Source organism: Salvelinus alpinus, chromosome 6, assembly GCF_045679555.1.
Source record: "Salvelinus alpinus chromosome 6, SLU_Salpinus.1, whole genome shotgun sequence".
In the NCBI taxonomy this organism is placed as follows: domain Eukaryota; kingdom Metazoa; phylum Chordata; class Actinopteri; order Salmoniformes; family Salmonidae; genus Salvelinus; species Salvelinus alpinus.
This window is the reverse complement of record NC_092091.1, coordinates 3,427,833-3,454,094: the sequence shown is the minus strand read 5'-3', so window position 1 is coordinate 3,454,094 and position 26,262 is coordinate 3,427,833. Positions and strand designations below refer to the sequence as shown.

At 43.7% G+C, this 26,262-nt stretch overlaps 1 protein-coding gene across 3 annotated transcripts in view; it reads left to right on the top strand.

The window, feature by feature from the left end:
• The first annotated feature begins 245 nt into the window (after window positions 1–245).
• The window catches only part of dennd4a (DENN/MADD domain containing 4A), an 80,489-nt gene continuing 54,472 nt past the window's right edge, over window positions 246–26,262 (top strand). For 2 of the 3 annotated variants that reach the window (XM_071405150.1, XM_071405148.1), the window contains exons 1-4: window positions 246–484; window positions 6,749–6,951; window positions 7,747–7,883; window positions 11,618–11,864. In XM_071405150.1, coding sequence (XP_071261251.1) covers window positions 6,760–6,951; window positions 7,747–7,883; window positions 11,618–11,864 — 576 coding nt within the window. In that variant the 5' untranslated portion in view covers window positions 246–484; window positions 6,749–6,759. Of the gene's footprint in view, window positions 489–6,748; window positions 6,952–7,746; window positions 7,884–11,617; window positions 11,865–26,262 lie in introns of all 3 variants that reach the window. The other variant, XM_071405149.1, reaches the window with a different exon arrangement.

Sequence of the window (26,262 nt, the reverse complement as noted above, 5' to 3'; positions counted from 1 at the left end):
AATTCTCGATTTGTGCCAAATTATGATCTTGTCATTGAAAATATGAATGATGTACCAATCAGGAACTGCACCGTAAATCCGGCTGCATGTTGAACGTTGAAATTGCCGGAAGGCCAGTCACTTTGGCAAATGAAAAAGCAGTGTCAAGAAGTGGAATGTCTGGTACCCAGACTGAAGAGATGCACGATAATCCTTCTACTCGTCCATCTTCCTCCGTGTCACCGATGACGTCCGTGCGCGTTCATGTGAATTGTGAGCGGTCACGTGGATAACGGGTCTGGGATAAAGCGCAAGTGTATTTAATTTCGTTGGATGCGTATTATTTTGGTCGACCCGAGACACATTATTCATTTCTTATACGACAGAAGGGGAAATAATTCCACAGAAATGGCGAATAAATTGTCGTTAAAATTGTAGGTTTATTTTGATAGAAAAACAGTGTCCAGCTCAGTAAGCGTTTGACAACAATCGTCGTGTGATCCTGGTATGTGAGTAGAGGATCATCATCATTTCATTGGATGAACATGCATGTTTTTTTGTGACCGCTATAACATTTTGATTTCTAGAGATAATCTCTTCTGTAGGCTATATTTTATTTATTTATATATTTTTCGTCTGAAACGATGTGTTCTCTATGGTTGTCTTATATATTGATTATGTCTAAGCATCGATCACTGTTGTTGTTTAAATGAAAATGGGTCCTATTTTGACGTGGACTGGGCATACATTTCGATTATCATGCTTCTATGTCATCCCTGTTATAGTGTTCAAATGTCACTGGGTAAAATCACACCGTGATACAAACCCATCAATGAATGAACGAACTCCCCGTACCCTTTTTGGACCTAGTGTCAGCCACTGGCACCACTGTTAAGATGCATCGTGTTTTGTGTACTCTGTTTACTAGTAGGTTGATACATTGTATCAGGGCCGACTGGGATAGGCTACTTTTGTAGCAATCTATCTCTCCTTTCTGGTCCTGTGATATTGCCTGCAATTCATCGTTATGAAGACAACTTATTAGACATAAGCTAACACATCATTTTACAATTAAAATTAAGTTAGATATGTAATAATTGGTTATAATTAGGCCCAGCCTCTTTGTTTTTGATAGATGGTAAGCCACAGGTTCACCTGTGTCTTCTGTTCTCTCTCTCCCTGGGATTGTGGTGCTCCATCACTCCACTGTCAAACAGATGTCTTTAGTCTGCCTGTAATAATCTCTTATGGCAGTCCCGGGAATTTATGTTCAACCACAATGTTTCGAAAGCTTCCAGGGAAAACAGTTAGGTTCTCACACCAGTAGGATTAATTACAGACACATTTGGATATGGACCTTCTCCCCCAACAACTATTCCAGGAATCCACTGCATGTTATGTGGTATGCCTGAGATGTAACTGAGGTCTGTCTGCTTGCCTGTCAATCTGCTTGCCTGTCTACCTATCTGTCTGCTTACCTGGCGGCTGGCTGTCTGTCTGTATGCCTGATGTCTGCCTGCCTGCCTACCTAGCTTCATGGCTAAGAGGGACCAGATGCTACATAGTGACATGTTTTGTTGTTCCCTCCCTCCCAGATCGGCCTGTTCCCTACACCTCTGCTGCCCCCCCCCCCCCCCCCCCAGGTGTTTACAGGAGTCCCTATAATCCAGGGTCCCGAGCACAGCTCTGGTACTGCCATAGAAGTACAATGACTAGAACAATAGTCTCTTGTCACACTTTTTAACATTGATAATTTGGTTCAGGGTGCAGAGATTACTAGAATGTCAATGACTAAAAAAGGGGAAACGCTCCTTAAAACGCCGCAATTTGACAGTATGGTGACTGGTCCACCCATTCACATCAGGTTGAGATGAATGGGAAGGTTCATTCTAGTCATTCTATTTCTATGGCTGATGCAGCTTTTAGACCACTGGTACCAGATAGCTGGGATGCCCTGTTCACTGTCATTCAACTCCATCAGTCAGACATCCCAGGCTGCTGAAAGAAGGCTGACTTTTATTACGTGTTAGTCTCAATATGACAGATTTAACATTGGTTCTGCAGATTAGGGGTAGGGATTAGTGCTTCTGAGATTAGGGTAGGGATGGGTGCTTCTGAGATTAGGGTAGGGATGTGTGCTTCTGAGATTAGGGGTAGGGATGTGTGCTTCTGAGATTAGGGTAGGGCTGGGTGCTTCTGAGATTAGGGTAGGGATGTGTGCTTCTGAGATTAGGGTAGGGCTGGGTGCTTCTGAGATTAGGGTAGGGCTGGGTGCTTCTGAGATTAGGGTAGGGATGGGTGCTTTTGAGATTAGGGGTAGGGTTGGGTGCCTCTGAGATTAGGGGTAGGGTAGGCCTATTCACTAGAATTGTTGTAATATTTGGGATAAGGAAATACACTGAACAAAAATATAAAAACGCAACATGTAAAGTGTTGGTCCCATGTTTCATGAGCTGAAATAAAAGATCCCAGAAATGTTCCATACGCAGATAAACCTTATTTCTCTCAAATCTGTTTCCATCCCTGTTAGTGAGTATTTCTCCTTTGCCAAGATAATCCATCCACCTGACAGGTGTGGCATATCAAGAAGCTGATTAAACAGCAGGATCATCACACAGGTGCACCTTGTGCTGGGGGACAATAAAAGGCCACTAAAATGTGCAGTTTTGTCACACAACACGATGCCACAGATGTTTCAAGTTTTGAGGGTGTGCAATTGCCATGCTGACTGCTGGAAGGTTCACCAGAGCTATTGCCAGAACATTTCATGTTCATTTCTCTACCATAAGCCGCCCAGCTTCAACGTCGTTTTAGAGATTTTGGCAGTACGTCCAACCGGCGTCACAAACGCAGGCCAAGTGTAAACACCTCAGCCCAGAACCTCCACATCTGGTTTCTTCACCTGCGCGATCGTCTGAGACCAGCCTCCCGGATAGCTGATGAAACTGTGGGTTTGCACAATCGAAGAATGTCTGGACAAACTGTCAGAAACTGTCCCAGGGAAGCTCATCTGCGTGCTCGTTGTCCTCACCAGGGTCGTGACCTGACTGCAGTTCAGCGTCGTAACAGACTTCAGTGGGTAAATGCTCACCTTCGATGGCCACTGGCACGCTGGAGAAGTGCGCGCTTCACGGATGAATCCCGGTTTCAACTGTACCGGGCAGATGGCAGACAGTGTGGATGGCGTCTTGTGGGCGAGAGGTTTGTTGATGTCAACGTTGTGAACAGAGCCTCATGGTGGCGGTGGGGTTATGGTGTGGGCAGGCATAAGCTACGGACAACAAACGCAATTGCATTTTATCAATGGCAATTTGAATGCATAGAGATACTGTGACGAGATCCTGAGGCCCATTGTCGTGCCATTCATCTGCCACCATCACCTCATGTTTTAGCATGATAATGCAAGGCCCCATGTCGCAAGGATCTGTACACAATTCCTGGAAGCTGAAAATCTCCCAGTTCTTGGCCTGCATACTCACCAGACATGTCACCCATTGAGCATGTTTGGGATGCTCTGGATTGATGTGTACAACAGCGTGTTCCAGTTCCCACCAATATCCAGCAACTTCACAGCCATTGAAGAGCAGTGGAACAACATTCCACAGGCCACCAATCAACAGCCTGATCAACTCTATGTGAAGGAGATGTGTCACGCTGCATGAGGAAAATGGTGGTCACACCAGATACTGACTGGTTTTCTGATCCACACCCCTACCTTGTAGGTGTACATCTGTCGTCCCAGTCATGTGAATTCTATAGATTAGGGTCTAATGAATTGATTTCAATTGACTGATTTCCTTATTGAACTGTATGTCAGTAAATTATTTTATGTTGCGTTATTTTTTTGTTCAGCATAACTCTTCGTGACAGTGGGATGTGACTCAGGGTTGTCATGGATGGTGGTTGGCAGTGTTGGGTGGGCTGTGGAACACATGAATTAAAGGAAGCTTTAATTCAGAGGATGCTACTTTCATGAATCACTACATCGGGAAATTATGCAATAATTCACAGGAAATCAGTCACCGTGTCTTTATGACAACTTTACCGAGGAGTTCCTCTTTCTGGTCTGATTACAACACTAAATTACGTGCTCTGCTCACGTAATTCAGACTCATTTCTGTTTTGGAAGCGGGTTGGTTCAGGAGGAAATCCGTTGTGCGTAGTTGGCCTGTCCTTGTTGATGAAAGATCCCAGATGAATGTGGAAATTGCAGAAAAATTGCATAATGAGAGTTCTGGGGAGTTTCTGAGTGACTCAGAGTTGTGAACTTTCATGGTGTGGTGCAGGGGGGGGGGGGGGGGGGGCATCAAAGAGGGAGGTGGAGGGGAGGGAGGTGGAGGGGAGGGAGTGGAGGGAGGGAGGGGGGAGGGAGGGGGGAGGGAGGGTGGCAGCAAAGGGAGGTGGAGGGGAGGGAGGTGGAGGGGAGGGAGTGGAGGGAGGGAGGGGGGAGGGAGGGTGGCAGCAAAGGGAGGTGGAGGGGAGGGGAGTGGAGGGAGGGGGGCAGCAAAGAGGGAGGTGGAGGGGAGGGAGTGGAGGGAGGGGGGAGGGAGGGTGGCAGCAAAGGGAGGTGGAGGGGAGGGGAGTGGAGGGAGGGGGGCAGCAAAGGGAGGTGGAGGGGAGGGAGGTGAGGGAGGGGGGGAGGCAGCAAAGGGAGGTGGAGGGGAGGGAGTGGAGGGGAGGGGAGGGAGGGAACTACACACTACTGTTTTACCATGTAGCGGTGTAGCTAACTACTGGAACTACACACTACTGTGTTACCATGTAGCGGTGTAGCTAACTACTGGAACTACACACTACTGTGTTACCATGTAGCGGTGTAGCTAACTACTGGAACTACACACTACTGTGTTACCATGTAGCGGTGTAGCTAACTACTGGAACTACACACTACTGTGTTACCATGTAGCGGTGTAGCTAACTACTGGAACTACACACTACTGTTTTACCATGTAGCGGTGTAGCTAACTACTGGAACTACACACTACTGTTTTACCATGTAGCGGTGCAGCTAACTACTGGACCTACACACTACTGTTTTACCATGTAGCGGTGCAGCTAACTACTGGACCTACACACTACTGTTTTACCATGTAGCGGTATAGCTAACTACTGGACCTACACACTACTGTGTTACCATGTAGCGGTATAGCTAACTACTGGACCTACACACTACTGTTTTACCATGTAGCGGTGTAGCTAACTACTGGAACTAAACACTACTGTTTTACCATGTAGCGGTGCAGCTAACTACTGGACCTACACACTACTGTTTTACCATGTAGCGGTGCAGCTAACTACTGGACCTACACACTACTGTGTTACCATGTAGCGGTGTAGCTAACTATTGGACCTACACACTACTGTGTTACCATGTAGCGGTGTAGCTAACTACTGGAACTACACACTACTGTGTTACCATGTAGCGGTGTAGCTAACTATTGGAACTACACACTACTGTTTTACCATGTAGCGGTGTAGCTAACTACTGGAACTACACACTACTGTGTTACCATGTAGCGGTGTAGCTAACTACTGGACCTACACACTACTGTTTTACCATGTAGCGGTGCAGCTAACTACTGGACCTACACACTACTGTTTTACCATGTAGCGGTGTAGCTAGCTACTGGAACTAAACACTACTGTTTTACCATGTTGCGGTGCAGCTAACTACTGGACCTACACACTACTGTTTTACCATGTAGCGGTGCAGCTAACTACTGGAACTACACACTACTGTTTTACCATGTAGCGGTGTAGCTAACTACTGGAACTACACACTACTGTTTTACCATGTAGCGGTGTAGCTAACTACTGGACCTACACACTACTGTTTTACCATGTAGCGGTGTAGCTAACTACTGGAACTACACACTACTGTGTTACCATGTAGCGGTATAGCTAACTACTGGAACTACACACTACTGTTTTACCATGTAGCGGTGTAGCTAACTACTGGACCTACACACTACTGTGTTACCATGTAGCGGTGTAGCTAACTACTGGAACTACACACTACTGTGTTACCATGTAGCGGTGTAGCTAACTACTGGAACTACACACTACTGTTTTACCATGTAGCGGTGTAGCTAACTACTGGAACTACACACTACTGTGTTACCATGTAGCGGTGTAGCTAACTACTGGACCTACACACTACGTTTTCTGCAAAAACAAAATATAACATGGGTGAAGTAGGCAATAATAACCTTTATATTTTCGGCATTAGACTATAATTCTCACTTTAAACATTGTTACACGTTCTGTTAACATGTGACCCTGAAGGGACCTGTACATGTCTATGACAGGTTTAGATATGATACTTTTTCACTAAGTAGTTTGTATGTAATGAACTTCTTTTTCAAAGTATCTTTAGTTAACTAAACTATATTTTTCTAAAGGGTAGCTTTAGTGTAGTTTAAATTCTTCCAGTAGGAAGTAACTGGTAGCTTGGTAAACTACATTTTAGAGTTGCTTCCCCAACACTCATGTAACTACTTCATAGTTGTATTTCTTTATAAATAAACTAACCTGAACCCTCCCTCCCATTCCCTGCCTCACTCTCTCCCTCTCTCACCACCTCCCCATCTTCCCCTCACCTCTCTCCCTCTCCCTCCCTCTCCCTCCCTCCCTCCCCATCTTCCCTTCACCCCTCTCTCTCTCCCTCTCCCTCCCTCCCTCTCCCTCCCTCCCTCTCCCCCTCACTCCCATTCCCTGTCTCCCTCTCTCCCTCTCTCCCCATCTTCCCCTCCCTTCTCTCTCTCTTTAGCCCTATGGTTGATGATGGAGGAGACAGGTCCTCGCATAGCAGACTACTTTGTGGTAGCAGGGCTCACGGACTCCTCCAAGCCCTTAGAGGATGAACTGCAGCTGGACGACGTTCCTGGTCGCTTTCCCCGCTCGGCCTCCGGTGGTCGGCCCCTGGCCCCCATCACAGACGTAGCTGTGGTTATATGCTCACTGGGGGAAACGGTACTGTAGTACACTACTAGCCTTTTTTTGTTTAGCTTTTAGCTTTTTGCGAGGTAAAAAAATTCCCGGTCCAGGTTTTCCAGAAATCCTGATTGGGTTGGTTTCTGGACTTCCTACTTATCCACTCCTGATTCTGGGATCTTGGTTTCTGGACTTCCTACTTATCCACTCCTGATTCTGGGATCTTCCTTCAAGGATTTCTGGTAAACCTGGTTTGGGAAAGTTACCAGAATGTTTCAACTCTAACATTCAGCCTTCATAAAGCATTTGTGATAGTTGTCTTTGATGTTACGGAGCTTTGTGATTGTTGTCTTTGATGTTACGGAGCTTTGTGATTGTTGTCTTTGATGTTACGGAGCTTTGTGATTGTTGTCTTTGATGTTACGGAGCTTTGTGATTGTTGTCGTTGATGTTACGGAGCTTTGTGATTGTTGTCGTTGATGTTACGGAGCTTTGTGATCTCTGCATTTAATGAAAAGCACTCCGCAAATTAAATGTTGTCCCCTGAGGTTCTATGTTTTTCAACTAAACTGAGGATTATTTATGACAGTTAGCTGACACTTCCTTATCCAGAGTGACTTAATACAGTCACCTCTGACCTCTGACTTATACAGTCACCTCTACATAGATTTTTTCATATGGTGGCCCAAGCAGGATTTGAACCCACAATCCTTTGCATTGCAAGTGCTACACTCTACCAACTGAGCCACACAGGACCACACATCCCATCGACCCTGTACCTGCACTATGAATGTATCGTTGTGATGATTTGTCTTTATGTATCATTATTCCTAGGTTCCTCAGGGTTACACCTGCTTAGAGTCCACCCCATCTGGTCTGTCTGCAGAGCTGAACGGAGCCAGTCTCAGAGGGCCTCAGATCTACCTCTGCTACAAGAGAGGCCGAGATAAACCTCCTCTCACTGATCTGGGGTCAGTCATTCTCCTGCTACTCACAAACACTACAATACTCTTTACCTTTATAAATGCTGGTCTAGGAACAGTTCTTACATGGTCACTCACAGAAACACTACACTAATCACAAATAGCATTCCTATGGGCTCTGGTCAAAAGTAGTGTACTATATAGGGAATAGGGTTCCATAGGGCCCTGGTCTAAAGTAGTGCACTATATAGGGAATAGGGCTCTGGTCTAAAGTAGTGCACTATATAGGGAATAGGGCTCTGGTCTAAAGTAGTGCACTATAATAGGGAATAGGATGCTATTTGGGATGGAGACTAATCCCCTGTTCCTTCTAAGACTGACCTGAAATCAGTTCTTATCCTGTGATTTACACTAATCCTATCGTAACCTCCTAGGGCTGGTCTAGGATCAGTGTTTATCCTGTTATTCACAGCATAACACTAATCCCCCTTTTTCTAGAAGGACTGGTCTAGGATCAGTACTTAAACTGTCACTCACACCAACCACTACACTAATCCTATAACAGACTCCTAGGACTGGTCTAGGATCAGTGATCATAACACTACACTAATCCCTATTTTACTTCTAGGACTGACCTAGGAACAGTTACTGGCCAATCACCCACACCACTCCACTAATGCCATTTTCCTAAGACTGGTCTAGGAACAGTGCTTATGCTGTCACTTACCCAAAACACACACTACAGCACTCAATCACCTATTCCATTAGATCTGACCTAGGACCAGTTCTTCCCCGGGTCACTGGCCTATAATCTCACCCAAAACAACCCTAATCCCATCTCCTAGTGTAGACCTAAGGTCAGTACATATGCTTTCTTGTGTCAGTCGTCCAGTAATCTTCTTTCGCTGTCTATCGAACGTGATTTACCATAATCAAGGCTCAACTCTGATGTCTATGTGCTTAGTAGTAAATGAGATCATTTGTCTATTAATTGTTTCAAAGGAAAACAACACGTTGTGGGATATTGTTTACTATGTAAACACACTAAAAGCCTTTTCCCTCTATCATACCGACCCCAACTGTACAACTGTACAGTGCTGCCTCTATCATGGTGCTGGCTCTATCATGGTGCTGGCTCTATCGTGGTGCTGGCTCTATCGTGGTGCTGCCTCTATCGTGGTGCTGCCTCTATCATGGTGCTGGCTCTATCATGGTGCTGGCTCTATCATGGTGCTGGCTCTATCGTGGTGCTGGCTCTATCATGGTGCTGCCTCTATCATGGTGCTGGCTCTATCGTGGTGCTGCCTCTATCGTGGTGCTGCCTCTATCATGGTGCTGCCTCTATCATGGTGCTGCCTCTATCATGGTGCTGCCTCTATCATGGTGCTGCCTCTATCATGGTGCTGCCTCTATCGTGGTGCTGCCTCTATCGTGGTGCTGCCTCTATCATGGTGCTGCCTCTATCATGGTGCTGCCTCTATCATGGTGCTGCCTCTATCATGGTGCTGCCTCTATCATGGTGCTGCCTCTATCATGGTGCTGGCTCTATCATGGTGCTGCCTCTATCATGGTGCTGGCTCTATCATGGTGCTGGCTCTATCATGGTGCTGCCTCTATCATGGTGCTGCCTCTATCATGGTGCTGCCTCTATCATGGTGCTGCCTCTATCATGGTGCTGGCTCTATCATGGTGCTTCCTCTATCATGGTGCTGCCTCTATCATGGTGCTGCCTCTATCATGGTGCTGCCTCTATCATGGTGCTGCCTCTATCATGGTGCTGCCTCTATCATGGTGCTGGCTCTATCATGGTGCTGCCTCTATCATGGTGCTGCCTCTATCATGGTGCTGGCTCTATCATGGTGCTGCCTCTATCATGGTGCTGGCTCTATCATAGTGCTGCCTCTATCATGGTGCTGCCTCTATCATGGTGCTGGCTCTATCATGGTGCTGGCTCTATCATAGTGCTGCCTCTATCATGGTGCTGCCTCTATCATGGTGCTGGCTCTATCATGGTGCTGCCTCTATCATGGTGCTGGCTCTATCATAGTGCTGCCTCTATCATGGTGCTGCCTCTATCATGGTGCTGCCTCTATCATGGTGCTGCCTCTATCATGGTGCTGCCTCTATCATGGTGCTGCCTCTATCATGGTGCTGCCTCTATCATGGTGCTGCCTCTATCATGGTGCTGGCTCTATCATGGTGCTGCCTCTATCATGGTGCTGCCTCTATCATGGTGCTGGCTCTATCATGGTGCTGCCTCTATCATGGTGCTGCCTCTATCATGGTGCTGCCTCTATCATGGTGCTGCCTCTATCATGGTGCTGGCTCTATCATGGTGCTTCCTCTATCATGGTGCTGCCTCTATCATGGTGCTGCCTCTATCATGGTGCTGCCTCTATCATGGTGCTGCCTCTATCATGGTGCTGCCTCTATCATGGTGCTGGCTCTATCATGGTGCTGCCTCTATCATGGTGCTGCCTCTATCATGGTGCTGGCTCTATCATGGTGCTGCCTCTATCATGGTGCTGGCTCTATCATAGTGCTGCCTCTATCATGGTGCTGCCTCTATCATGGTGCTGGCTCTATCATGGTGCTGGCTCTATCATAGTGCTGCCTCTATCATGGTGCTGCCTCTATCATGGTGCTGGCTCTATCATGGTGCTGCCTCTATCATGGTGCTGCCTCTATCATGGTGCTGCCTCTATCATGGCGACCTCAACTGTACAGTGCTGCCTCTATCATGGCGACCTCAACTGTACAGTGCTGCCTCTATCATGCCGACCTCAACTGTACAGTGCTGCCTCTATCATGGTGACCTCAACTGTACAGTGCTGCCTCTATCATGGCGACCTCAACTGTACAGTGATGGCTCTATCATGGCGACCTCAACTGTACAGTGATGCCTCTATCATGGCGACCTCAACTGTACAGTGATGCCTCTATCATGGCGACCTCAACTGTACAGTGATGCCTCTATCATGGCGACCTCAACTGTACAGTGCTGGCTTTATCATGGCGACCTCAACTGTACAGTGATGCCTCTATCATGGCGACCTCAACTGTACAGTGATGGCTCTATCATGGCGACCTCAACTGTACAGTGCTGCCTCTATCATGGCGACCTCAACTGTACCGTGCTGCCTCTATCATGCCGACCTCAACTGTACAGTGATGCCTCTATCATGCCGACCTCAACTGTACAGTGATGCCTCTATCATGCCGACCTCAACTGTACAGTGCTGGCTCAGATATTTTCTGTCCAACAACAATGGTTGTGTCCCAATCCAAAGGTAGCATCCAATGGGGTATGAGAAACCAATCCAGGCCAGTACAGCTAGGCTTGGCTTGGCTAGGCTTGGCTAGGCTTGGCTAGGCTTGGCTAGGCTAGGCTTGGCTAGGCTAGGCTTGGCTAGGCTTGGCTAGGCTTGGCTAGGCTTGGCTAGGCTAGGCTTGGCTAGGCTAGGCTTGGCTAGGCTAGGCTAGGCTAGGCTTGGCTAGGCTTGGCTTGGCTAGGCTTGGCTAGGCTAGGCTTGGCTAGGCTTGGCTAGGCTAGGCTAGGCTTGGCTAGGCTAGGCTAGGCTAGGCTAGGCTTGGCTAGGCTTGGCTAGGCTAGGCTAGGCTTGGCTAGGCTTGGCTAGGCTTGGCTTGGCTAGGCTTGGCTAGGCTAGGCTTGGCTAGGCTAGGCTAGGCTTGGCTAGGCTTGGCTTGGCTAGGCTTGGCTAGGCTTGGCTTGGTGTGTATTGTGAATCAGTCCTAACATTTCCTCCTCTGTCTCCTCTCAGGGTTCTGTATGAGTGGAAGGAGAAGCTGAAGCCTGGCTGTCACATCGTCCAAACCACGCCCTCTGGTCGCCCTGCCAACATAAGTAGCTCCTCCTCCCAGCGCATCTACATCACCTATCGCCGCTCCCCGCAGAGCCAGCCTCACACGTCATTGGCTGTCACAGATGTCTGCATCATCATCCCGGGCAAAGGGGAGACGCCCCCTCACACCTTCTGCAAGGTCGACAAGAACCTCAACAGTAGTATGGTGAGCAGAATCAACCCATACAATACTATACAATACTATACAATGCAATACAATACTATACAATACTATACTATACAATACTACACAATACTATACAATGCAATGCAATACAATGCAATACAATACTACACAATACTATACAATACAATACAATACTACACAATACTATACAATACAATGCAATACAATACTATACAATACTATACAATACTACACAATACTATACAATACAATGCAATACAATGCAATACAATACTATACACTGCTATACAATACTATACAATACAACACAATATAATTCTTTACACTACTATACAATGCAATACTATACAATACTATACATGACAATGCTATACAATACTATACAATACAATACTATGCAACACTGTACAATACAATACTACACGATACTATACAATACAATACCATACAATGCAATACAATACTGTACAATACTATGCAATACAATACTATACAATACTATACACCGCAATACTATACAATACTATACTATACTACACTATACAATACAATACTAGGCAATAATATACAATACAATACTATACTATACAATACAATACAATACAATACAATACAATACAATACAATACTATACAATATCAAATCAAATCACATTTTATTGGTCACATACACATGGTTAGCAGATGTTTGTGCGAGTGTAGCGAAATGCTTGTGCTTCTAGTTCCGACCATGCAGTAATATCTAACAAGTAATCTAGCAATACTATACTATACAATACTATACAATACAATACTATACAATACTATACACTACTATCCAATACAATACTATACTATACATTAATATGCAATGCAATACAATACTATACACCACTATACAATACTATACACTGCAATACTATACAATACAATACAATACTATACAATTGAATGCTATACAACACAATACGATACTATACAATACTATCCAATATTATACTATGTAATACATATTATACTATATAATACAATACAGTACTATACAATAAAATACAGTACTATACAATATTATTCTATACAATACTATACAATATAAATCTATACAATATTATTTCATTCAATACTATACAATACAATACTAGACAATACTACACAATACTATACAATACAATTCATATTATTCTATACAATACTATACAACACTATGCAAGACTACACAATTCTATACAATGCTATACAATACTATGCAATACTATACAATTATATGCACTATTATACTATACAATACTACACAGTGCGATTCTATATAATATTATACTATACAATACTACACGATACTATACAGCACACTTCTATACAATATTATACTATTTAATACTATACAGTACTATGCACTACTATACAATTCTATACAATATTATACTGTACAATACTATACAATACTGCACAGTACTATGCAATGCAATTCCATATAATATTATACTATATAATACTACACAATACTATGCAATGCTATACAATTCTAAACAATATTATACTATACAATACTATACAATACCACACAATACTATACAATATAATTATATACAATATTATACTGTACAATACTATACAATACTTTGCAATACTTTACAATACTTAAGCAATAATACATGTGTCATGACATTTGTATCATGTCTGTGATGTGGTCATAGCCGAGTGGCATAGACCACCACAACCATGATAAAATAGTCATAACACATGGACTCCAGTGTATTATTGCTTTTATACAACAGGTGACCAGCATTAAAAATCAAGATTATTTCCCAAACCATCCATTTTTTCAACAAAACGTGATGTTAACACGGGTTGTCAAGTGACGTGTTAGACGTTCTCTGGTCGCTAGTTCTATTCGTATTGACTGCCATGTAAAGCAAAACTACTAGCACTGCCTGTTCACCCCGTCATCATCCAGAAGGCGAGGTCAGTACAGGTGCATCAAAGCTGGGACCGAGAGACTGAGCTTCTATCTCAAGGCCATCAGACTGCTAAACAGCCATCACTAACTCAGAGAGGCTGCTGCCTACATGGAGACCCCATCACTGGCCACTTTAATACATGGATCACTAGTCACTTTAAACAATGCCACTTTAAATAATGCCACTTTAATAATGTCTACATATCTTACATTACTCATCTCATATGTACAGTGGGGAGAACAAGTATTTGATACACTGCCGATTTTGCAGGTTTTCCTACTTACAAAGCATGTAGAGGTCTGTAATTTTTATCATAGGTACACTTCAACTGTGAGAGACGGAATCTAAAACAAAAATCCAGAAAATCACATTGTATGATTTTTAAGTAATTAATTAGCATTTTATTGCATGACATAAGTATTTGATCACCTACCAACCAGTAAGAATTCCGGCTCTCACAGACCTGTTAGTTTTTCTTTAAGAAGCCCTCCTGTTCTCCACTCATTACCTGTATTAACTGCACCTGTTTGAACTCGTTACCTGTATAAAAAACACCTGTCCACACACTCAATCAAACAGACTCCAACCTCTCCACAATGGCCAAGACCAGAGAGCTGTATAAGGACATCAGGGATAAAATTGTAGACATGCAACAGGCTGGGATGGGCTACAGGACAATAGGCAAGCAGCTTGGTGAGAAGGCAACAACTGTTGGCGCAATTATTAGAAAATGGAAGAAGTTCAAGATGACGGTCAATCACCCTCGGTCTGGGGCTCCATGCAAGATCTCACCTCGTGGGGCATCAATGATCATGAGGAAGGTGAGTTATCAGCCCAGAACTACACGGCAGGACCTGGTCAATGACCTGAAGAGAGCTGGGACCACAGTCTCAAAGAAAACCATTAGTAACACACTACACCGTCATGGATTAAAATCCTGCAGCGCACGCAAGGTCCACCTGCTCAAGCCAGCGCATGTCCAGGCCCGTCTGAAGTTTGCCAATGACCATCTGGATGATCCAGAGGAGGAATGGGAGCAGGTCATGTGGTCTGATGAGACAAAAATAGAGCTTTTTGGTCTAAACTCCACTCGCCGTGTTTGGAGGAAGAAGAAGGATGAGTACAACCCCAAGAACACCATCCCAACCGTGAAGCATGGAGGTGGAAACATCATTCTTTGGGGATGCTTTTCTGCAAAGGGTACAGGATGACTGCACCGTATTGAGGGGAGGATGGATGGGGCCATGTATCGCGAGATCTTGGCCAACAACCTCCTTCCCTCAGTAAGAGCATTGAAGATGGGTCGTGGCTGGGTCTTCCAGCATGACAACGACCCGAAACACACAGCCAGGGCAACTAAGGAGTGGCGCCGTAAGAAGCATCTCAAGGTCCTGGAGTGGCCTAGCCAGTCTCCAGACCTGAACCCAATAGAAAATCTTTGGAGGGAGCTGAAAGTCCGTATAGCCCCGCGACAGCCCCGAAACCTGAAGGATCTGGAGAAGATCTGTATGGAGGAGTGGGCCAAAATCCCTGCTGCAGTGTGTGCAAACCTGGTCAAGAACTACAGGAAACGTATGATCTCTGTAATTGCAAACAAAGGTTTCTGTACCAAATATTAAGATCTGCTTTTCTGATGTATCAAATACTTATGTCATGCAATAAAATGCAAATTAATTACTTAAAAATCATACAATGTGATTTTCTGGATTTTTGTTTTAGATTCCGTCTCTCATAGTTGAAGTGTACCCATGATAGAAATTACAGACCTCTACATGCTTTGTAAGTAGGAAAACCTGCAAAATCGGCAGTGTATCAAATACTTGTTCTCCCCACTGTATATACTGTACTCTATACCATCTACTGCACCTTGCCTATGCCGCTCGGCCATCGCTCATCCATATATTTATATGTACATATTCTCATTCACCCCTTTAGATTTGTGTGTCTTAGGTAGTTGTTGGGGAATTGTTAGATTACTTGTTAGATATTACTGCACGGTCGGAACTAGAAGCACAAACATTTCGCTACACTCGGATTAACATCTGCTAACCATGTGTATGTGACCAATACAATTAGATTTGATTTGATTTAAAGCTCGTTCCCATAGGTTCTCATACATTCAGCCACAACCATTCTCTCTGTCTTTTTTCCAGTGGATTCTTTGTGGTTCTTAGTTTCTTCATTTTTGTCTTCTTTTTATCACGAACGAGTCTGGCTTCGGTTTGCGATTTCCTTCATTGCCTCTTTGGTCAAAGTGCAACTCCAAATCAAACCTTATTCAGCAGGTGGCGTAGAAACTCCAGAGAATATTACCCTTCTCCTGTTTTGAAACAGTTGCCAGATCGATGTTTATCCCCTTGTCTGACAGCCATTCCAGAAAGATCTTCACTGCCCAGTTGGTTTGTCTTGATGTAGCTTTTTCATTTCTCTCCTTGTCTAACTTAACACTAGACTCAGGTTGCTGGTCCATATCTAACTTAACACTAGACTCAGGTTGCTGGTCCGTGTCTATAATGTTAACACTAGACTCAGGTTGCTGGTCCGTGTCTATAATGTTAACACTAGACTCAGGTTGCTGGTCCGTGTCTATAATGTTAACACTAGACTCAGGTTGCTGGTCCGTGTCTATAATGTTAACACTAGACTCAGGTTGCTGGTCCGTGTCTATAATGTTAACACTAGACTCAGGTTGCTGGTCCATCTATAATGTTAACACTAGACTCAGGTTGCTGGTCCGAGTCTATAATGTTAACACTAGACTCAGGTTGCTGGTCCATCTATAATGTTAACACTAGACTCAGGTTACTGGTCCGTGTCTATAATGTTAACACTAGACTCAGGTTGCTGGTCCGTGTCTATAATGTTAACACTAGACTCAGGTTGCTGGTCCGTGTCTATAATGTTAACACTAGACTCAGGTTGCTGGTCCATCTATAATGTTAACAGTAGACTCAGGTTGCTGGTCCGTGTCTATAATGTTAACACTAGACTCAGGTTGCTGGTCCGTGTCTATAATGTTAACACTAGACTCAGGTTGCTGGTCCATCTATAATGTTAACACTAGACTCAGGTTGCTGGTCCGTGTCTATAATGTTAACACTAGACTCAGGTTGCTGGTCCATCTATAATGTTAACACTAGACTCAGATTGCTGGTCCATCTATAATGTTAACACTAGACTCAGGTTGCTGGTCCGTGTCTATAATGTTAACACTAGACTCAGGTTGCTGGTCCATCTATAATGTTAACACTAGACTCAGGTTGCTGGTCCATCTATAATGTTAACACTAGACTCAGGTTGCTGGTCCGTGTCTATAATGTTAACACTAGACTCAGGTTGCTGGTCCATCTATAATGTTAACACTAGACTCAGGTTGCTGGTCCGTGTCTATAATGTTAACACTAGACTCAGGTTGCTGGTCCATCTATAATGTTAACACTAGACTCAGGTTGCTGGTCCATGTCTATAATGTTAACACTAGACTCAGGTTGCTGGTCCATCTATAATGTTAACACTAGACTCAGGTTGCTGGTCCATGTCTATAATGTTAACACTAGACTCAGGTTGCTGGTCCGTGTCTATAATGTTAACACTAGACTCAGGTTGCTGGTCCGTGTCTATAATGTTAACACTAGACTCAGGTTACTGGTCCGTGTCTATAATGTTAACACTAGACTCAGGTTGCTGGTCCGTGTCTATAATGTTAACACTAGACTCAGGTTGCTGGTCCGTGTCTATAATGTTAACACTAGACTCAGGTTGCTGGTCCATCTATAATGTTAACACTAGACTCAGGTTGCTGGTCCGAGTCTATAATGTTAACACTAGACTCAGGTTGCTGGTCCATCTATAATGTTAACACTAGACTCAGGTTACTGGTCCGTGTCTATAATGTTAACACTAGACTCAGGTTGCTGGTCCGTGTCTATAATGTTAACACTAGACTCAGGTTGCTGGTCCGTGTCTATAATGTTAACACTAGACTCAGGTTGCTGGTCCATCTATAATGTTAACAGTAGACTCAGGTTGCTGGTCCGTGTCTATAATGTTAACACTAGACTCAGGTTGCTGGTCCGTGTCTATAATGTTAACACTAGACTCAGGTTGCTGGTCCATCTATAATGTTAACACTAGACTCAGGTTGCTGGTCCGTGTCTATAATGTTAACACTAGACTCAGGTTGCTGGTCCATCTATAATGTTAACACTAGACTCAGATTGCTGGTCCATCTATAATGTTAACACTAGACTCAGGTTGCTGGTCCGTGTCTATAATGTTAACACTAGACTCAGGTTGCTGGTCCATCTATAATGTTAACACTAGACTCAGGTTGCTGGTCCATCTATAATGTTAACACTAGACTCAGGTTGCTGGTCCGTGTCTATAATGTTAACACTAGACTCAGGTTGCTGGTCCATCTATAATGTTAACACTAGACTCAGGTTGCTGGTCCGTGTCTATAATGTTAACACTAGACTCAGGTTGCTGGTCCATCTATAATGTTAACACTAGACTCAGGTTGCTGGTCCATGTCTATAATGTTAACACTAGACTCAGGTTGCTGGTCCATCTATAATGTTAACACTAGACTCAGGTTGCTGGTCCATGTCTATAATGTTAACACTAGACTCAGGTTGCTGGTCCGTGTCTATAATGTTAACACTAGACTCAGGTTGCTGGTCCGTGTCTATAATGTTAACACTAGACTCAGGTTACTGGTCCGTGTCTATAATGTTAACACTAGACTCAGGTTGCTGGTCCGTGTCTATAATGTTAACACTAGACTCAGGTTGCTGGTCCGTGTCTATAATGTTAACACTAGACTCAGGTTGCTGGTCCGTGTCTATAATGTTAACACTAGACTCAGGTTGCTGGTCCATGTCTATAATGTTAACACTAGACTCAGGTTGCTGGTCCGTGTCTATAATGTTAACACTAGACTCAGGTTGCTGGTCCGTGTCTATAATGTTAACACTAGACTCAGGTTGCTGGTCCATCTATAATGTTAACACTAGACTCAGGTTGCTGGTCCATGTCTATAATGTTAACACTAGACTCAGGTTGCTGGTCCGTGTCTATAATGTTAACACTAGACTCAGGTTACTGGTCCGTGTCTATAATGTTAACACTAGACTCAGGTTGCTGGTCCGTGTCTATAATGTTAACACTAGACTCAGGTTGCTGGTCCATCTATAATGTTTACTCTAGACTCAGGTTGCTGGTCCGTGTCTATAATGTTAACACTAGACTCAGGTTGCTGGTCCATCTATAATGTTAACAGTAGACTCAGGTTGCTGGTCCGTGTCTATAATGTTAACACTAGACTCAGGTTGCTGGTCCGTGTCTATAATGTTAACACTAGACTCAGGTTGCTGGTCCGTGTCTATAATGTTAACACTAGACTCAGGTTGCTGGTCCGTGTCTATAATGTTAACACTAGACTCAGGTTGCTGGTCCGTGTCTATAATGTTAACACTAGACTCAGGTTGCTGGTCCGTGTCTATAATGTTAACACTAGACTCAGGTTGCTGGTCCATCTATAATGTTAACACTAGACTCAGATTGCTGGTCCATCTATAATGTTAACACTAGACTCAGGTTGCTGGTCCGTGTCTATAATGTTAACACTAGACTCAGGTTGCTGGTCCATCTATAATGTTAACACTAGACTCAGGTTGCTGGTCCATCTATAATGTTAACACTAGACTCAGGTTGCTGGTCCGTGTCTATAATGTTAACACTAGACTCAGGTTGCTGGTCCGTGTCTATAATGTTAACACTAGACTCAGGTTGCTGGTCCGTGTCTATAATGTTAACACTAGACTCAGGTTGCTGGTCCATCTATAATGTTAACACTAGACTCAGGTTGCTGGTCCGTGTCTATAATGTTAACACTAGACTCAGGTTGCTGGTCCATCTATAATGTTAACACTAGACTCAGATTGCTGGTCCATCTATAATGTTAACACTAGACTCAGGTTGCTGGTCCGTGTCTATAATGTTAACACTAGACTCAGGTTGCTGGTCCATCTATAATGTTAACACTAGACTCAGGTTGCTGGTCCATCTATAATGTTAACACTAGACTCAGGTTGCTGGTCCGTGTCTATAATGTTAACACTAGACTCAGGTTGCTGGTCCATCTATAATGTTAACACTAGACTCAGGTTGCTGGTCCGTGTCTATAATGTTAACACTAGACTCAGGTTGCTGGTCCATCTATAATGTTAACACTAGACTCAGGTTGCTGGTCCATGTCTATAATGTTAACACTAGACTCAGGTTGCTGGTCCATCTATAATGTTAACACTAGACTCAGGTTGCTGGTCCATGTCTATAATGTTAACACTAGACTCAGGTTGCTGGTCCGTGTCTATAATGTTAACACTAGACTCAGGTTGCTGGTCCGTGTCTATAATGTTAACACTAGACTCAGGTTACTGGTCCGTGTCTATAATGTTAACACTAGACTCAGGTTGCTGGTCCGTGTCTATAATGTTAACACTAGACTCAGGTTGCTGGTCCGTGTCTATAATGTTAACACTAGACTCAGGTTGCTGGTCCATCTATAATGTTAACACTAGACTCAGATTGCTGGTCCATCTATAATGTTAACACTAGACTCAGGTTGCTGGTCCGTGTCTATAATGTTAACACTAGACTCAGGTTGCTGGTCCATCTATAATGTTAACACTAGACTCAGGTTGCTGGTCCATCTATAATGTTAACACTAGACTCAGGTTGCTGGTCCGTGTCTATAATGTTAACACTAGACTCAGGTTGCTGGTCCGTGTCTATAATGTTAACACTAGACTCAGGTTGCTGGTCCATCTATAATGTTAACACTAGACTCAGGTTGCTGGTCCATCTATAATGTTAACACTAGACTCAGGTTGCTGGTCCGTGTCTATAATGTTAACACTAGACTCAGGTTGCTGGTCCGTGTCTATAATGTTAACACTAGACTCAGGTTGCTGGTCCATGTCTATAATGTTAACACTAGACTCAGGTTGCTGGTCCATCTATAATGTTAACACTAGACTCAGGTTGCTGGTCCATGTCTATAATGTTAACACTAGACTCAGGTTGCTGGTCCGTGTCTATAATGTTAACACTAGACTCAGGTTGCTGGTCCGTGTCTATAATGTTAACACTAGACTCAGGTTGCTGGTCCGTGTCTATAATGTTAACACTAGACTCAGGTTGCTGGTCCGTGTCTATAATGTTAACACTAGACTCAGGTTGCTGGTCCGTGTCTATAATGTTAACACTAGACTCAGGTTGCTGGTCCGTGTCTATAATGTTAACACTAGACTCAGGTTGCTGGTCCGTGTCTATAATGTTAACACTAGACTCAGGTTGCTGGTCCGTGTCTATAATGTTAACACTAGACTCAGGTTGCTGGTCCGTGTCTATAATGTTAACACTAGACTCAGGTTGCTGGTCCGTTTCTATAATGTTAACACTAGACTCAGGTTGCTGGTCCGTGTCTATAATGTTAACACTAGACTCAGGTTACTGGTCCGTGTCTATAATGTTAACACTAGACTCAGGTTGCTGGTCCGTTTCTATAATGTTAACACTAGACTCAGGTTGCTGGTCCGTGTCTATAATGTTAACACTAGACTCAGGTTGCTGGTCCATCTATAATGTTAACACTAGACTCAGGTTGCTGGTCCATGTCTATAATGTTAACACTAGACTCAGGTTACTGGTCCATGTCTATAATGTTAACACTAGACTCAGGTTGCTGGTCCGTGTCTATAATGTTAACACTAGACTCAGGTTGCTGGTCCATCTATAATGTTTACTCTAGACTCAGGTTGCTGGTCCGTGTCTATAATGTTAACACTAGACTCAGGTTGCTGGTCCATCTATAATGTTAACAGTAGACTCAGGTTGCTGGTCCGTGTCTATAATGTTAACACTAGACTCAGGTTGCTGGTCCGTGTCTATAATGTTAACACTAGACTCAGGTTGCTGGTCCGTGTCTATAATGTTAACACTAGACTCAGGTTGCTGGTCCGTGTCTATAATGTTAACACTAGACTCAGGTTGCTGGTCCGTGTCTATAATGTTAACACTAGACTCAGGTTGCTGGTCCGTGTCTATAATGTTAACACTAGACTCAGGTTGCTGGTCCATCTATAATGTTAACACTAGACTCAGATTGCTGGTCCATCTATAATGTTAACACTAGACTCAGGTTGCTGGTCCGTGTCTATAATGTTAACACTAGACTCAGGTTGCTGGTCCATCTATAATGTTAACACTAGACTCAGGTTGCTGGTCCGTGTCTATAATGTTAACACTAGACTCAGGTTGCTGGTCCATCTATAATGTTAACACTAGACTCAGGTTGCTGGTCCATCTATAATGTTAACACTAGACTCAGGTTGCTGGTCCGTGTCTATAATGTTAACACTAGACTCAGGTTGCTGGTCCGTGTCTATAATGTTAACACTAGACTCAGGTTGCTGGTCCATCTATAATGTTAACACTAGACTCAGGTTGCTGGTCCGTGTCTATAATGTTAACACTAGACTCAGGTTGCTGGTCCATCTATAATGTTAACACTAGACTCAGTTTGCTGGTCCATGTCTATAATGTTAACACTAGACTCAGGTTGCTGGTCCGTGTCTATAATGTTAACACTAGACTCAGGTTGCTGGTCCGTGTCTATAATGTTAACACTAGACTCAGGTTGCTGGTCCGTGTCTATAATGTTAACACTAGACTCAGGTTGCTGGTCCGTGTCTATAATGTTAACACTAGACTCAGGTTACTGGTCCGTGTCTATAATGTTAACACTAGACTCAGGTTGCTGGTCCGTGTCTATAATGTTAACACTAGACTCAGGTTGCTGGTCCGTGTCTATAATGTTAACACTAGACTCAGGTTGCTGGTCCATCTATAATGTTAACACTAGACTCAGGTTGCTGGTCTATGTCTATAATGTTAACACTAGACTCAGGTTGCTGGTCCATCTATAATGTTAACACTAGACTCAGGTTGCTGGTCCATGTCTATAATGTTAACACTAGACTCAGGTTGCTGGTCCGTGTCTATAATGTTAACACTAGACTCAGGTTGCTGGTCCGTGTCTATAATGTTAACACTAGACTCAGGTTGCTGGTCCATCTATAATGTTAACACTAGACTCAGGTTGCTGGTCCATCTATAATGTTAACACTAGACTCAGGTTGCTGGTCCGTGTCTATAATGTTAACACTAGACTCAGGTTGCTGGTCCATCTATAATGTTAACAGTAGACTCAGGTTGCTGGTCCGTGTCTATAATGTTAACACTAGACTCAGGTTGCTGGTCCGTGTCTATAATGTTAACACTAGACTCAGGTTGCTGGTCCGTGTCTATAATGTTAACACTAGACTCAGGTTGCTGGTCCGTGTCTATAATGTTAACACTAGACTCAGGTTGCTGGTCCGTGTCTATAATGTTAACACTAGACTCAGGTTGCTGGTCCGTGTCTATAATGTTAACACTAGACTCAGGTTGCTGGTCCATCTATAATGTTAACACTAGACTCAGATTGCTGGTCCATCTATAATGTTAACACTAGACTCAGGTTGCTGGTCCGTGTCTATAATGTTAACACTAGACTCAGGTTGCTGGTCCATCTATAATGTTAACACTAGACTCAGGTTGCTGGTCCGTGTCTATAATGTTAACACTAGACTCAGGTTGCTGGTCCGTGTCTATAATGTTAACACTAGACTCAGGTTGCTGGTCCATCTATAATGTTAACACTAGACTCAGGTTGCTGGTCCGTGTCTATAATGTTAACACTAGACTCAGGTTGCTGGTCCATCTATAATGTTAACACTAGACTCAGGTTGCTGGTCTATGTCTATAATGTTAACACTAGACTCAGGTTGCTGGTCCATCTATAATGTGAACACGAGACTCAGGTTGCTGGTCCATGTCTATAATGTTAACACTAGACTCAGGTTGCTGGTCCGTGTCTATAATGTTAACACTAGACTCAGGTTGCTGGTCCGTGTCTATAATGTTAACACTAGACTCAGGTTACTGGTCCGTGTCTATAATGTTAACACTAGACTCAGGTTGCTGGTCCGTGTCTATAATGTTAACACTAGACTCAGGTTGCTGGTCCGTGTCTATAATGTTAACACTAGACTCAGGTTGCTGGTCCGTGTCTATAATGTTAACACTAGACTCAGGTTGCTGGTCCGTGTCTATAATGTTAACACTAGACTCAGGTTGCTGGTCCGTGTCTATAATGTTAACACTAGACTCAGGTTGCTGGTCCGTGTCTATAATGTTAACACTAGACTCAGGTTGCTGGTCCGTGTCTATAATGTTAACACTAGACTCAGGTTGCTGGTCCGTGTCTATAATGTTAACACTAGACTCAGGTTGCTGGTCCGTGTCTATAATGTTAACACTAGACTCAGGTTGCTGGTCCATCTATAATGTTAACACTAGACTCAGGTTGCTGGTCCATGTCTATAATGTTAACACTAGACTCAGGTTGCTGGTCCGTGTCTATAATGTTAACACTAGACTCAGATTGCTGGTCCGTGTCTATAATGTTAACACTAGACTCAGGTTGCTGGTCCGTGTCTATAATGTTAACACTAGACTCAGGTTACTGGTCCGTGTCTATAATGTTAACACTAGACTCAGGTTGCTGGTCCGTGTCTATAATGTTAACACTAGACTCAGGTTGCTGGTCCGTGTCTATAATGTTAACACTAGACTCAGGTTGCTGGTCCGTGTCTATAATGTTAACACTAGACTCAGGTTGCTGGTCCGTGTCTATAATGTTAACACTAGACTCAGGTTGCTGGTCCGTGTCTATAATGTTAACACTAGACTCAGGTTGCTGGTCCGTGTCTATAATGTTAACACTAGACTCAGGTTGCTGGTCCGTGTCTATAATGTTAACACTAGACTCAGGTTGCTGGTCCATCTATAATGTTAACACTAGACTCAGGTTGCTGGTCCATGTCTATAATGTTAACACTAGACTCAGGTTGCTGGTCCGTGTCTATAATGTTAACACTAGACTCAGATTGCTGGTCCGTGTCTATAACGTTAACACTAGACTCAGGTTGCTGGTCCGTGTCTATAATGTTAACACTAGACTCAGGTTGCTGGTCCGTGTCTATAATGTTAACACTAGACTCAGGTTGCTGGTCCATCTATAATGTTAACACTAGACTCAGGTTGCTGGTCCGTGTCTATAATGTTAACACTAGACTCAGGTTGCTGGTCCATCTATAATGTTAACACTAGACTCAGGTTGCTGGTCCGTGTCTATAATGTTAACACTAGACTCAGGTTGCTGGTCCATGTCTATAATGTTAACACTAGACTCAGGTTGCTGGTCCATTTGCTCTTCTTGTTTAATTTCTTTCATATCTTCCACCTCCTCCTCTTCTTGTTGGTACAATTCATTAAACGTTAGTGGATTAAACAAATCAAAAGTCACTTTAAAATCATCCACGACGAGTTACAAGTGCTAAGACTAGTAGTTGTAAAAGTAGTAGGGTTAAGGGGTTGCTAGGTAACGATGTAAACAATGCCACTTTATATGAACGTGACCATGTGTAAGTTGTCTCATATATCATGGACAGTTAACGTTGGTTAAATAAAGTCCACCTGTGTGCAATCTAAGTGTCACATGATCTATCTCGTGATCTCAGTATGTATACACCTGTTCTGAAAGGCCGAGTCTGCAACACCACCAAGCAAGCGGCACTATGAAGATCAATCAATCAATCAAGTTTATTTTATATAGCCCTTCGTACATCAGCTAATATCTCGAAGTGCTGTACAGAAACCCAGCCTAAAACCCCAAACAGCAAGCAATGCAGGTGTAGAAGCACGGTGGCTAGGAAAAACTCCCTAGAAAGGCCAAAACCTAGGAAGAAACCTAGAGAGGAACCAGGCTATGAGGGGTGGCCAGTCCTCTTCTGGCTGTGCCGGGTGGAGATTATAACAGAACTATGCCAAGATGTTCAAAATATTCATAAGTGACAAGCATGGTCAAATAATAATCATGAATAATTTTCAGTTGGCTTTTCATAGCCGATCATTAAGAGTTGAAAATATCAGGTCTGGGACAGGTGGCGGTTCCATAACCGCAGGCAGAACAGTTGAAACTGGAATAGCAGCAAGGCCAGGTGGACTGGGGACAGCAAGGAGTCATCATGCCCGGTAGTCCTGACGTATGGTCCTAGGGCTCAGGGCCTCCGAGAGAGAGAAAGAAAGAGAGAATTAGAGAGAGCCAAGATTTTCAAAATGTTCATAAATGACAAGCATGGTCAAATAATAATCAGGAATAAATATCAGTTGGCTTTTCATAGCCGATCATTAAGAGTTGAAAACAGCAGTTCTGGGACAGGTAGGGGTTCCATAACCGCAGGCAGAACAGCTGAAACTGGAATAGCAGCAAGGCCAGGCGGACTGGAGCTATTCCTGATGGAAGATCAA